The 14,005-nt window shown below is 36.8% G+C and overlaps 2 protein-coding genes across 2 annotated transcripts; one reads left to right on the plus strand and one right to left on the minus strand.

Annotated features, from left to right (window-relative positions):
- Positions 1-3,069: 3,069 nt before the first annotated feature.
- Positions 3,070-9,193, plus strand: LOC101169443 (aquaporin-7). Its single transcript, XM_020703297.1, has 6 exons — positions 3,070-3,384; positions 5,689-5,815; positions 5,897-6,034; positions 6,141-6,259; positions 7,404-7,621; positions 8,630-9,193. Exons 1-6 carry the CDS (start codon positions 3,247-3,249, stop codon positions 8,793-8,795), a joined length of 906 nt encoding a protein of 301 aa, XP_020558956.1. The 5' UTR covers positions 3,070-3,246; the 3' UTR covers positions 8,796-9,193.
- Positions 9,194-9,941: 748 nt separating this feature from the next.
- tpgs2 (tubulin polyglutamylase complex subunit 2) lies at positions 9,942-13,993 on the minus strand. Its single transcript, XM_004068877.4, has 7 exons — positions 13,762-13,993; positions 13,591-13,670; positions 13,423-13,510; positions 13,212-13,352; positions 12,522-12,635; positions 12,254-12,417; positions 9,942-10,490 (listed from the first exon to the last, which is right to left on the minus strand). The coding sequence occupies exons 1-7, from the start codon at positions 13,835-13,837 to the stop codon at positions 10,281-10,283; spliced, it is 873 nt and encodes a 290-aa protein (XP_004068925.1). The 5' UTR covers positions 13,838-13,993; the 3' UTR covers positions 9,942-10,280.
- Positions 13,994-14,005: the final 12 nt, after the last annotated feature.

A 14,005-nucleotide genomic window follows, 5' to 3' on the forward strand; every position in this document is an offset into this window, starting at 1 on the left:
GCCAAAAACATTTTCTAAACATTTTGATAGAAAGCTGGCCTTCCAAAAATTATTTCAAAGAGTTGCTTTGTTTAAAAAAACATCTGGTTTTCTTCTCCTTTAACAGCTGAGCTTTTTGGAAGGGACCCAACCAAAAGTTTGGAAGGGGTCAAGAACAAAAAACACAGAAAATATACAGACATTTAAAAATTACGATATCATTGGAAAGTGTATTAATTTCCATTATTAAAAAGTGTAAATTTTCATATTCTGTTCTATTTTTCTTTTCATAAATTGGGGTTCCAACAAAAACAAGATTTCAGAAAATTAGAATAATCAGGAGATTATTTTTTCAAAAAGATAAAGACAGAGTCAATCAAAAAGTATTCTCAAAATGATACTTCCATCTTCAATACTCCAGTCTGGACAGGGACCAGGTCCTGCTGAAGACCTACATCTCCATCCAGATCATGAGCAGAAGGAATCATCAAGTCCTCTAGAAACATTCTGCTAGACTGTTGCAGTGATTTTGGATTGAAGAAAGCAGAGTTTGCCAACACCAGCGCTGGACATTGCAGCCCAAATCGTGACCGACGGTGGAGATTTTACACTGGACCTCAAGCAGCTTTGGGTCCAACTCCTCAGTCTTCCTCCAAACCCTTGGACCTTGATTCCCTAATGAAAGACACACTTTCTTTTAATCAGAAAAAAGGACCACTGGCCGACAATCCAATCCTTTTTCCCATTGGTCGAGACGTTTTCTCAGTTGGCCCAGCCTCAGAGGTGACCTGACATGCGGAACCCAACAGTTGTGGCCCATCTCCCAAATGCACCTGAATGTGGTAGTTTTTTAAGCTTTTCCTCCACCTCATTCCACTCTTCCTGGATGTCTGCAGGTTATTGAATCTTATCCTTTTGATAATAATCCGCTGAGCCCCACAGTCATCTCTTTGCTGCTGCATGTTCTCCTGCTACATTTGCCCTCCTTCAGAGTTTCCGTTGATCTGCTTTTGTGACTGACCCATAACTATGGAGGGGATGAATGATGGTCCTCTGGTGAGTGGTCAAGTCTTCTCCATATTGAACCAAACTGAACCAATTCAATGACATCTATGGAAACTGTGCAGGTGATTTGAGTTTAGTTGATGATTAGTTGGTGAAACTAAGTTTAAAACATTCATGTCCTGAAAGATTTGGGCAGATTTCTCCACAATGTTCTAATTTTTCAAACTCTGTTTTGTGGATTTTAAGAGCTGGAACCCCAACTGATGTAAAAATAATACTTAAAATTAATTAACAGTGGGGCCTGAATCTATAGCCTAAAGTTTATTTTTTAATGGAATTATAGAAATGAATACACTTTTTCATGATAGTCTTATTTTTTTGAAAGGGTCTTTGAACCAGGGAGTCAAAAACTTCACCATCAAAAGAATGATTCACTTATTCAATTAAATTAAATAAATTCAATCTATCTATCTTCCAAACTGCCTTAAGCCCTTTTGGGGGTCACAGGGTTGATGTAGCCTATCTAAGCTACTGCTGGTCAAAGGTTGCACACATCTTGGTTGCAAGTCTGTCACAAGGGCAATAAATTCCATGTAAATCAAAATCTTTAGTCCAAATCATTCCAATAAAGCCAAATTCCCTTGTTTGTATTTTCAACAAGAGCCCATAAGTAAACTGTTCAAATAATAAAACAGGTAGCTACAACAAGAGACAAATACTTGCAAAACTATTTTTTCCTAAAGAACAGAAGAGGTTGATAAGATTTAAAGTCACAGGAGAAAGGGAGCAGTAAAAACTCGAGGCAAAGTGAAACTCTTATCACGGAAAGAGAACGGCTAAATGATCTCAGATGCATTTCACAGCATCTGCTGTAAACAACATAATAGAGAGTTCATACCAATGACCATTAAAGAGGCTTAAATGAAACAAACTGAAGACCAACAAAGCAGCCTGTAACCCTTGTGCTATCCTAGGCACTTTAACGTTGGGAGATGGGTCATACAGACCCACTAGACAGTGCTCTGAACCTTTTTTCTTCAATGATTTGTGATCCTCACTGGTGTCCATAGATTACATGAAATCTTTCCACCTTTATCCACCTTTATCATGGTAGGGAGAACACGTCATGAGCTAAACAAAAAATGATATTAACTCAGTTGTTGTGTAGATGGCATGTTCCTGCTTCAAGTCTTTGATAAAGCCTGAGAACTTTCATTTTCTATGTTGCTAAAATACTCAAATTTGGTAAAATGATCACTATGTTTGCGGATTTTCTGCTGTGAATTGATCATCCTGCAAAAAACTAAAGAGAGATAATTTAAAAGTCATACTTTTACAACCATGTAAGACATGGGCACTGCACCATTGTTTTAGAAATAAAAAAACAAACAAAAATTTTTAAGAATGAAAGTATAAATACCTGTTAATATCAAAGTGTTTGACAATACATGTATTTTAATGTTGCTGAAGTGTCTGCATTTTCAGTCCAAAGATTTCAATGGCACACTTCAACCTCCAGGTGGCAGTAACTTAAAACCTACCAGGCTTTTGTTTCCACATTTTGAGGATTCAAGGATGTGCTGTTCACAATCACAACATGAAGTTTAACCTTACTGTTGTTGCAAACTCTGGGATTTTGACACTTGTTTATCATTCAAAAGCTCAGAATAGTGTTTATGCTGGGCTTTAAAAATGTGGCCTTTTGAACAGCCTGGAATGAGATGCGCATGTGGAATCTCCATCATAATGTCTAAACAATGTTTGACTTTGAAGCCCTTTCTTTTAATCAGTCATTAATAGTGATATTTTTAATTGTTATTGAACTAAAATTACAGCAGTGAAACCTGAAACACTTTTTATGGAGAAATGGGAATGGTATTTAGTTAGGATGCATGACAGTGCCTTCTCTTCAGGGGTCATTTTTGGGCATGGCAAGCACAGCAGTGTGATAACAAAAAAATTCTCATTGGTCAAGGACCCCAAAATGTTGCAAAGTAATTGGATAATCTGTCTGGATGTGTGTTGAGCAACACGGGGGGGGAGGGTTGCTGTAAAATGTGGACAACCCTGATGGGTATGTGTGACGGAGAAAAGGAGTTGTACAAACAGAACAAACGTGCATTGGAACAGATACATTGGTTCTAGGAACATCGTGTGACATGGATGCATATTTGTGATTTTTTATTTTTTTTTTACGTTTGAGATTTCCTCCTAAAAACTGCTGTCCAAAGGAAAAAAAAATAGGAAAAAGATAAAGGAATAATGAAGGACTTGGTGCCCTCTGCCAAGATTGGTGTCTCTGAGCTGAAAGGACAGGTTGGGACCCAACCAAGAGTCTGGATCAAGAATGAAGCAGCCCGAGTGGGACTTGCTGAAACCCTCAGCACCTATGTCATGATGGTAAGAAATCCAACTGCTGTCTAATACTGTATACTAATGCCATAGAACTTCATCTCAAATGGCTAAAACTGAAAACAAAACAAAAAACAGTCACCTCAGCTTTTTTCAACTTAACTACTGTGAGCAGCTTATCTGCAAAGACCACATTTGATTAATTATTAATGCTATGCTCTTTACCCCATGTACCCATCTTTACTGCACTCTGAAATGCATACAAACAGGAGCTTATCATGGTCACACGTCATCAGTGGGGATTGGTGGGTGGCAGTGCTGTAAGAAGATGAATAAAATGATATTTTCTTTGAAATTGTTTCATAAGAAACAAATAGTGGAAAATATATGGAGCCATAAGGAGCCAGATTAATTTAAATTGAGTTAGAGCAACAGTTTTTCACGAAATTTAAAAGTCATTATTAATAGTTTTGTTGTTGCTTTTTTATTCAACCAGTTAATTTCATAGATGCTTTCAAGCATAAAGTTGCCAAAAATATATAATCCAGCTCATTTACAGTCATATAAACAAGAAAAATGAGGAATGTCAGCAATCCTAATCAATATGAAAGTATTCCCAGCAACAGTGTTTTTAACATAATGTGTTAAATTCAATCTGGCGTGTCAGACTAAAAGCTGATGACCTTTGTATATTTCACGTTTGCATAAAATGACATTTGTGAATCGGAGCGTGTGCATTTGTAAAACCGGTTGTGTGCATTTCTGATTATTGAGACTGAATTAACTCCATATTTGTAGAGGGAAACACACACTTCCTGTTTCCTGATGGACTGCTGCAAATATTTTAGTCAGCTTCTTTTACTGATCATTTTGTTTTAGTTCTGCTTAATAAAAGACAAAACTTTGTACAATTCCACCACCAGAATTCTTGAAAAGGTTGGGCAAGTTTTACATTTGAAATGAAAGAAACGATCCAATGAACTCAGAGTTTATTCACAACAAAACACACGTTACACAACAGTGCAACAACTTGTGCAAAAAATCACCATGTTTATCGTTTGATTCTTGTAACAGGTCTGAATATTTGGGGCATCCAAGGGTTGAGCTCCATCTGTCCTTTTCTAAACAGCTGAAAGATGTCTGGCTTTTGAGATGGAAAACTAGTTTCTGGAATGTTTGTGTTTAGTCCCATTTTTGAATGATATACATCTGCTAAAGAGTCTATGCTTGTCTTTATTATAGTAAACTCCAACTGTTCTCTTATGATGAAAGATCAGGAGTCTCATTTAAAAAACTATGCATCAGCATATGTCGCACACTGAAATCCAAAAACATGCTGAGAGAAAATTATAAAGTAAAAAAAGTGAATCCATGCTTTCACACCACTTTACAGTTGCCAAACTGCAGTTTGCTGTGCATAAAGGCTCCTGTGTTCTCCTCCCCCTCTCCACCCTCATTTATCCATAGGTTCATTTTTAGTGAAATGCTGACATCCATAAGCACTTTAGTTCAGCCAATCAGGAAACAGATAATGAAGATGTGAGCAGAGAAAGAAAGAAATGCCATGTTAGTCCAAAGCAATGTTTAAGAGTATTCCTTTAGCACATGCAAAGTGCACATACTGCATCCAGTCTTGGCTCTAATACTATCAGAGATGCTTTTGAATTAAATGCTGATAAAACATTTTTTGGCCTTGTTCCTTCCAGGGCTACTCTGTTTCCTCTGATACTGGTGTGCACAGTAGATGTTGAGCTTTTTTCACACTACTATTTTGATGTAAATGAACTTAGATGTTTAATGTTCTTCTAACTAAATCTACCGGTATTCAGATTTCTTCTTCTGTACCAACCATTTTGACACCTGCAACCTAAGTTGAAATTGGCCCATGTAGTGGATAAAAATGTAAATGGAATTAAACGTTTTTGGGTTATCTGTTTTGAGTTTCATGTGGTTTTGTTCTATTTTAGTTTTCTTTCTGTTTAGGCTGAATAAAAAACATCCAACCTTTCTGTAATTTAGTTTGATATAAAAAAGCATTTTTTTTAAATTATAAGATTTTAAATTATATTATAATCATATTTCAGATTATCAAACTTTAATAACGTTTTACGTAAAGACCCACTCCCATGAAAATCGTGTTTTTGTGTTAACACGTTCTTGTGGTATTTTTCTCATGATGGAGGACATGTACAGAAAAAAAAACAAGCTGAAAATTGTGTCTCTAGGAGCAGACAAAAAATGCTGCTTGAAAAAGCCTGTATTGGTGGCGTAGGTACTACTGTTGGTGGGCAAGAAGCTCCATTTCGATGCATCCAATGCAGACAACTAGATCCATGTTCCTTTTGTGTTCAGGCATTTGGTCTGGGTTCGGTGGCTCAGGTAGTGACGGGACAGGGAGCTTTCGGACAGTACATCAGCATCAACATTGCATTTGGGCTTGCCGTTGCTATGGGTACTTATGTTGGAGGAAAGGTCTCAGGTATGAGTGCCGACCCTCTCAAGTGTGTAGACCTGACCTGCAGTTCACCTGCAGCTGACAGAGTTCTCATTTCATTTCCAGGAGCTCACATGAATGGAGCTGTGTCATTTACAATGTGTGTATTTGGGCGTCTGACATGGAAAATGCTGCCGCTGTATATTTGTGCTCAGTTACTCGGCTCTTTCCTTGCATCCGGAACAATATATGCGATCTACTACGGTAAGGACTTCCCAACATATCCACACACAATCGGCAGGGTCTCTTAAACACCAACGTTAAAAAAGGAATCTAAAATGAATAATTACATGCTTTTATGTTTTCGCAGAGGCCATTCATAACTATTGTGGAGGAAATCTGACCGTTACTGGTCCAAAGCCCACAGCTGGAATCTTTGCCACTTATCCTGCACCATATCTGTCACTGGTGGCTGGATTTGTTGACCAGGTAGAAACTGAATTGATTTGTTAGGACTGCAACATGCCAGACGTAACATATTCTGCACTTAAAAATGTATTAAAAGAAACTCCATGTACACACATCCTTATGTCTTTTATTTAAAATAAAAGGAAAATAATAGATGGTGTCCAAATCAACCCAACATCTTGTCTAAATTGAGATCTTCAGTTGTGAAAAAAACAGAGGTTTGCTTTGGTTCATTCTTGAACTCATAAGTATATTTTTGATGGACATTTAAAGCTAAAATGGCCACAAAAGTCATTAAAAAGTCATTGGGGATAAAAGCTGCAACATACTCCACTGCTGATTGGAGTTGAAATTATTTGTCCAATAACAGTTTTTGCCATAGCTTAACTTGACACTGTTTTTTTAACCTTTTAGATTCTGATTATTGTGTTTCTTTCCAAATAATTCAAATTCTTACACAGAAGGATAATTTTGCTGGTAAATTACATTTGATCAAGTATCAACAGAAAAGATATTTCAGCAGAATTTGTTTAAAGAGATCAAATAAACAAGTTTGGAGAGACAATATTGATCATTTGGATATTTAGGTTCAGTATAGGCAATATGAGGTAAAAAAAACTTTTACTCTGAGAAAACTGGAGTCATCCATCATGGCTGTATTGTGATAACAATATAATATTTGAAAAAGAATAGGCATAAAATATAAGGTATAAGAGCTAAATATATAGGAACCTAAATCCAGATTGTCCACAATTATGCAGTATTTTTATTTTGTTGACTTACACAGATGGGGCCAATCATTTATTATTCTTTTGTGCATTTTAATGCCTTCTATTGATTTTGTTCCTAGAGCATTTAAATGTTTTTTAAACTGTTTATTCTAAAAGCAGCTAATGGAGTGTAGTACCGTACCTAAAGATGCATGAATGTTGGCCAATTTCATCCAATATAGCAACAGTTTCAAAAGATAGTTGGGACAAGTTTTTGTACTTTTTGTAATAGTCCAAACAGAAACACCGATTTAGTTATGAAATTGTTAATAACTAAAGAATTTAAAATTGCTATAAAAAACAGAGTTGTATTAATTAGATCAAACAAAAGAAGCCAAGAGAGCTATAAGTTTCTCTTATTTGAAGGGTAAAATGTGCTGTTTATTGGATTCCAGGTGTTTGGAACAGCGATGCTGTTGCTGTGCGTGATGGCTCTGTCTGACCAGAAGAACAAACCCCCTCCTGCTGGCTCTGAGCCTGTCATCGTGGGTCTCCTGGTGATGCTTATCGGCATGTCTCTGGGCAGCAATAGCGGCTATGCCATCAACCCCACCAGAGACATTGCACCCAGGTTCTTCACTGCCATAGCAGGCTGGGGGTTTGAAGTGTTCAGGTAAAGAAGGTTTTTTTATGGAAGGCACTGCGATGGGATTTATCCTGCACATTTCATCAATGAGACGGCCCACAGTTCTTGGATCAGAGTACAGTAAAACTAAAAAAAACACAAAATACTAATAAACACTGAAATACAATTCAGTACATGGAGGATCCTTAAAAAAAACGTTTTTAGTACAAGGGTCTGACTTGCAGCTTTCTGGGAACTTAATCCAGATGTTTCCATCATATAAATGTACTGTATCTTTGTTGTCTTTATTTTCTATTCTGGACCTGTCCCAGATTATTTCAGAAGTCTGGTGGTTTGAAGCTTAATTTTAGATTAATTTACTTTTTCCACGTAGTGATTTCTAAATCAACAATAATTTTTTAGAATGTTTTCTATTTAAATGTTCCTGTGCAGAGGCAGAGCTATGGAGGGCAAGAGAAGGCATTTGTCTCCAAAACATCTTGAACACACAGGATCTCCACATTTCTTTCATCGTGTTGGCCAACTCTCTAGTGTTACCTGTCAATGTGTCTACACCCAAAGTTTCTACTCTAAGTCAAACAGTCCCGTCTTTCTGTGGCTACAAACACGCCCCTCTCTTCTAATGGTTTGTTCTTTGACCAACAGTAGCTTAATTACCACTGGCACCCTCAACGGCACCGATGTCGGTTGTTGGCAAGAACCAGTTGGGTGTTAAAGTTGTTTGTGATTTACTTAAGTGATTTGGGTTTGGTGTTAAATATTTTCACCTTCCTGTCACAAACCTCTGCATCTGTCTGGATGTGGGACTGGCACATGAAAACATTGGATGGCGCCCCCTTGTGGCGTCATTGAAGACTGATGTGCTTTCTTGCAGTTGTGAAAACTTTAGAAGCACAATTTTGTTCTAGCTATAGCACACAAAATCTTTGGGGCAGATTTGTAACGACTGGATTGTATGGAGTCTCTTATTTTTCTACTGCACTTTCTGTTTTATTTTTCTAACTGCTTGGTATTTGCTGTTTTTAATCTGTGTAGGGCTGGAAACTGCTGGTGGTGGGTGCCTCTAGTTGCTCCCCTCATCGGAGGCGTCCTGGGAGCAGGGGTGTACAAGGCCTTTGTAGAACTGCACCACCCACACCCCTCTGAACAGAACAGGGTGCTAGGGGAAGATGTGCACATTCCTTTGGTGAAAAGAGTGTAAAAGCTGTTCAAAAGCTTATCAAACCTATGAAAACAAATACGTGCAGCTGTTAAGCTAAAACGACGATTACTGTGAACACTTGCTACCTTCTCCTATTAAAAAGGTTAATGGTTTTCATTAGTCTAAAATCAAAACTAGAATTTCACAAGGATATGAACAGTGCTTTCGTGCATGGACACTTTTAGGAGAGTCCTGAAACAATAAAACAAAAGCAGCTGGTGATGCCTCCTGACAGCTTGAAAGGGCAGAGGCAGTAATTTGGGGGCCCAAGGCAAGCAGATGCATGGGGCCCTTTCATCTATTGATCTCAACATATTGCACTAATCAATGTAAAAATGTTGGAACTTTTGAATAAAAACATAAAAAATAAACTCTTTACCAAACAAATGTTACATCTATATTTCAGTATTTACATTACATTTTTTGTGTCACTTCTTGTCTGGGTTTTCCAGCAGCACCTTTAGTAGAGGCTTATTGAAAACTTCTTTTATTTTTAATTGGACAATAAACTCCCCTAAGGTTTTTTAAGGGAAAAAACTAAACTAAACGTTTAACCCAAATACTGCACATACTGCAAACCATACCATAGTTTGTTTGCATTTTTATAACTATAATTAATTTCCAAGAAACGTAATTACAATTACTGCAATCTTTTTTCAATATCTTTTAATTTGCCGTGTTTTCACTGAGAAATCATTACTATGCATAATCATAACCATCTGCGACCACTAAATGTTGACAACTATGGTAAATGTGAAACTAAAATAAATGGTGTTTTTTTAACTTTCCCTTAGGAATCACAGCGGGCAGCAGTGGGTGCAGTTGAAAATTATTAAAATTAATAATATGGATTTTTCTTTTGTTCTCACTGATTCATGCCAGACAGCTTTAAGAACAAAACAAATTTGCAACAAATAATGTTTTTTTTTTAACCACAATGTTTTCACCATCTAAAAAAACATAGAAAAGAAGAAAAAACAAGGTATGGCATGTGTGTGCACATTTTTCATTATAAATAAAGGTACATTGTGTGTAATGCCTGTGTTCCTATTTCAAATGTAATTTGGGCCAAAAAATAATCACAAAAAACATTTGTTTTTGTGTAAAAAGATCTATGTGGCATGTTTAAATTCCTCTGAGACAAAAGTGGGGAGAATATACTTTATTTACAATAAGTATGAGCTTTAAACAAATACAAAGGTGAATGCTGGTGGAAAAGTACATTTTAGTGGTATTTTATGTCATTAAACAGCAACTATATGACAGTTAGTTTTATAAAACAGGGAAATAAAGTAAGAAGGAGCTGAAGAAATAAAAGACAGGTTTTTTAAACAATGTTCTTCTTCAGTATAGAAGACAACAATGAACCTGATTTAAGTCAGTAAAATTTTACATCACGATTCTGTTTCTGGTAAACAACATTCTCTTTTATTGCACTACAGAGAATAATATTTCTTGAAGTGTCTCTGTTGGGTTAGAGCTGGTTCACCTCTTTGCTCCACTGGGTTTTCCTGCGTTTCCTTGGACCTTGGCAGAGCTGCACTGTGCCGACTGCTTCTTCTTGGGGGTTGGCGTCTTTGCTTTGCCTTTAAAGGCCAAGGTGGGATCCAGCTTGTTTCGAAAGTAATCTCCTGTTGAATCTGCCGAGCTGTTGTCACAGTTGAACGTTAGGGGCTGGTAGAGAGATGCCCACTGCTGCAAAAGCGGAACCAGGATCATAAAAGTGTAGTAAAGACAATTTACATTTCAAAATCTATGGAAATAAAATGACCGTGCACACTGGTAAAAAGTAGACCAGTGTTTGTCTACACAAAAATATGTTTACAGTAATTATACTTTAAAATCCAATGATGTATCAGCTGTCAGTAAAATGCTAAGCAGAACGACAAAAATGAGAAAACAGTGATAAATAATGTAATCTTGATACCAGTGGTTCTCAAACAGAAATAAGTATACCCCAGGAGGTTCCTAATCTCATCCCAGACTAAAAAACGTAACACTAAATAATTAGAGGAAATGTTATTTGAAAGAAAATATCATTTCAAACACATTTTCCTAAACTAGGTTTATAATATAATTTTTATTGTAGTTTACAATTTTTTGTGTGTCTTTTTTTAATCAAAGACTCTAGAGTCTCCTTCATTACATTTCATAAACAGGACACTCCCTATTGTTCAATAAAAACATTTCTTCAAAAATATGCACAAAAAGCTCTTTTTCCCAGTAACAATTTCTTGCACAATCATTTTTTTTTATTCAGTGCTTTATTTCTTTCTATCCAGTAAAATATAATACAGTTTAATTGAATGTTTTCTTGTTGTTTGTAATTCTGGTCAAACCTATTATTAATTGAAATCCTGTGAAGCTCTATACCAGGGTTCTGGAACCTGAGGCTCCGGAGACACATGCTGCTCCTTTATTCCTCCTTTGTGCCTCTTTGCCTTTGAAGAAAAATGCTAACAATTTGATAAATAATGAGCTTGTAGTTTTGGTTAATTTTTTTTAGTTGATTAAGATTTGTGAAGTTGGTGTTAAGATTTTGAACAAATTAGATAACTGAGCAAAATGATGTTGTGGTTGTTTATTATTAGAATAGGTTTAAAGAAAATCATTTTATCTTTTGCTGCACAACAGTGTCTAGGTAAATCTAATCTAAGAGGTTAAAGTATTTCATTGCATTCACATGTATAGATTTTTTCATGTTAATATTTGATAGTTAAAGAAAGCACATGAAAGTCATAATAGTAGAAAATGTCAAGTTGGACTTTCTAACATTCAAGCAGATCTGCTGCAGCGGGAAGATCCCATTTGAAACAGGATGCATTTATTTTTTAGTTTTATTTTGTATAAGTTTGCTTCTTCCCACTTCTTTTCAAGCAATAAATCAAACTTTACTTTTTAGTTAATGATCAATGTATTTAATTAAGCAAATGGGATTTAAGTGACTTTTTGTTTTGTTTTATTTTCTGTCTTTTTAATCTATGCTTTTCAACATTTCTGTAATGAGTTTGATAAATAAGTGTAAATTCTTTATTGCTTTGACTCCACTGCTTGAAATAAATCAATAAATCAAATCAACTCAAATCAATTAAGGCCTGCTTTTAAAAGTATAAGAAATTTGAATTCTTATATATAGAAAATACAACACTGTTATAATTCAATTATGCAAATTTTTCAGAGCAACACTTTATAAACAAATGGCATAATGGCCATATTATGCCATTGCAATATTTTGAAGTTGGACTTTGCTGCTTTCATGGGTTTTGGTCAGTAAGAAACTGGACCAAACGGCTCTTTTAGCTTTAAAGATTGCAGACCCCTGGACATTTGCATAACTTCATCATTAAAAAAGTACATAATTGTTAAACAGCTTGAAAACCACTGTTTTATACCTTAAATCATTTCAGAATTAACACAACAGTAACAGGTTTTCTAAAAACTGCAATTTTTTTCAGTACCTTTGCTTGAGGGCTTGGGCCATAAGGGGTGAAGGCATAATGCCACTCTGGTAGACCCAGGTGTGTTATCATCAGTCGGTAGTAGGCTGTAAAGGTTGGAGTCAGAAAATGCCAGTACAGAGAGCGGTCCAGGAACCAGATCTCACTCTGCTGGGCTACGACACCTGAAGGCAAAGACACGCTCATTATTTTAATACAAACACAAACTTTTTTTATTCATTCAATTGTTTTAGTAATGATCCATTTTTTTTCTTAGAAGACACAACACCTTGAGTGCAATTTTTGTAAACAAGGCACACTTTTCCATTCCCGCCACAAGAATCCAGCTCAAAGATGCGGCTCCGGGCATCAAAATGAGGTGCAGTGGGAGCGTGATCGAGTCCTGACAGAAACATTTATTGATTAGAACACTTTCTGAATGGGTGATACACACATATATGCATGTCTAAAGACCCACTCCAACGTAAATGGTGTTTTTAACATATACTTGTGGCATTTTTCTCACGATGGAGGACAAATATAAAGAAAATTAAGCATCCCCGAGTGATTCTTTGTTCAAATCATTGGGAAACGAGCAGACGAAAAACAAATGCTGTCAGAAAAAGCTTGTAAGTGTGACATTCAAGTTCCTATGGCATTCTCATGCATCCTCTTGTAGGATAGATCCATGTGCCGCTTTATTTCCCTCATCTGAGCTGGTGTCTGGCTTAAAATTGCACGGCTGGATAGCTACAATACTGGTTACCTTTTTTATTGCACCAGTGTTAATAGGTTGGGGATGTGAGGGAGAGGACATATGAATGATTGGAAAGGGGGGTTTACTCCATGTCAACAGTCTCACCCACTTAATGAACTTCTGCTACTCTAGATCAAAAGATGACCGGAGTGGGACTTTAAATGAAATGGGATTGGTTCATGCAGTTAACGTCTGAAGAACCGAATCATGGGTTAATGGAACCTCTTTCTGTGCTGCCGTCCTCCCAGTCCAGGTCAGCCAGTGAGGGTGCATTGGGAAGAGAGAAGACCGATACCGGCTGCAGCAGTGAACAAAGCCTGGTCACACTGTTGATCACCATGCACCCCAAGGGAACACACTCATCTGGAGGAAAGACAAAGTAAATAGTATTTAAACGGATGATGTGCTACATGCAAACATGCTTCATACGTACTGTCAAGTTTAACACTCCATGTTAATGTGAATCCATCGGTTGTTAAGTAAAAGTCCCGCAGGTCCTCTGGTAAAATACAGCTGTTCTTCTGCAGAATGAAATAAAACAATCCTAAATTGAATCATGTAAACATTATTTCACATGGCTTCAAGTTCAGTGTTTAGCAACCTGCTCCCATGACAGCAGACTCCTCTTGTCAGCAGGATCCCTCTCTGCAAAGCGCACATCCACCACACCTGGCATGCTCTCTGCACCATTAAAAACATATTTATGTCATCATCTCTTACAAGCTAGCCACTTCCAGTCTAAGTTTTAATGCAAAGATCTCCTCATACAAACCGAGAATTCGAGTAATGCCGAGCGTTAGCCTCTCAACAACACCTTTGTATGCTACGTTTTCTTTTGTCTCTTCCATTTCGGCCGGAGAGGTAATTAAAAAAATAATAATAAAATGATTTGAGCATCCGGGAAAAAGGCACACCGCAATCCTCTTAGATATGTCTATGCATAGATGATAATAGCTCAGCTGATAAGTACGGAAAGCGATAAGGACAGAACTAAAAACGAACAGGTTCAAGCCAAT

Source organism: Oryzias latipes, chromosome 5 (assembly GCF_002234675.1).
Source record: "Oryzias latipes chromosome 5, ASM223467v1".
Lineage (NCBI taxonomy): Eukaryota > Metazoa > Chordata > Actinopteri > Beloniformes > Adrianichthyidae > Oryzias > Oryzias latipes.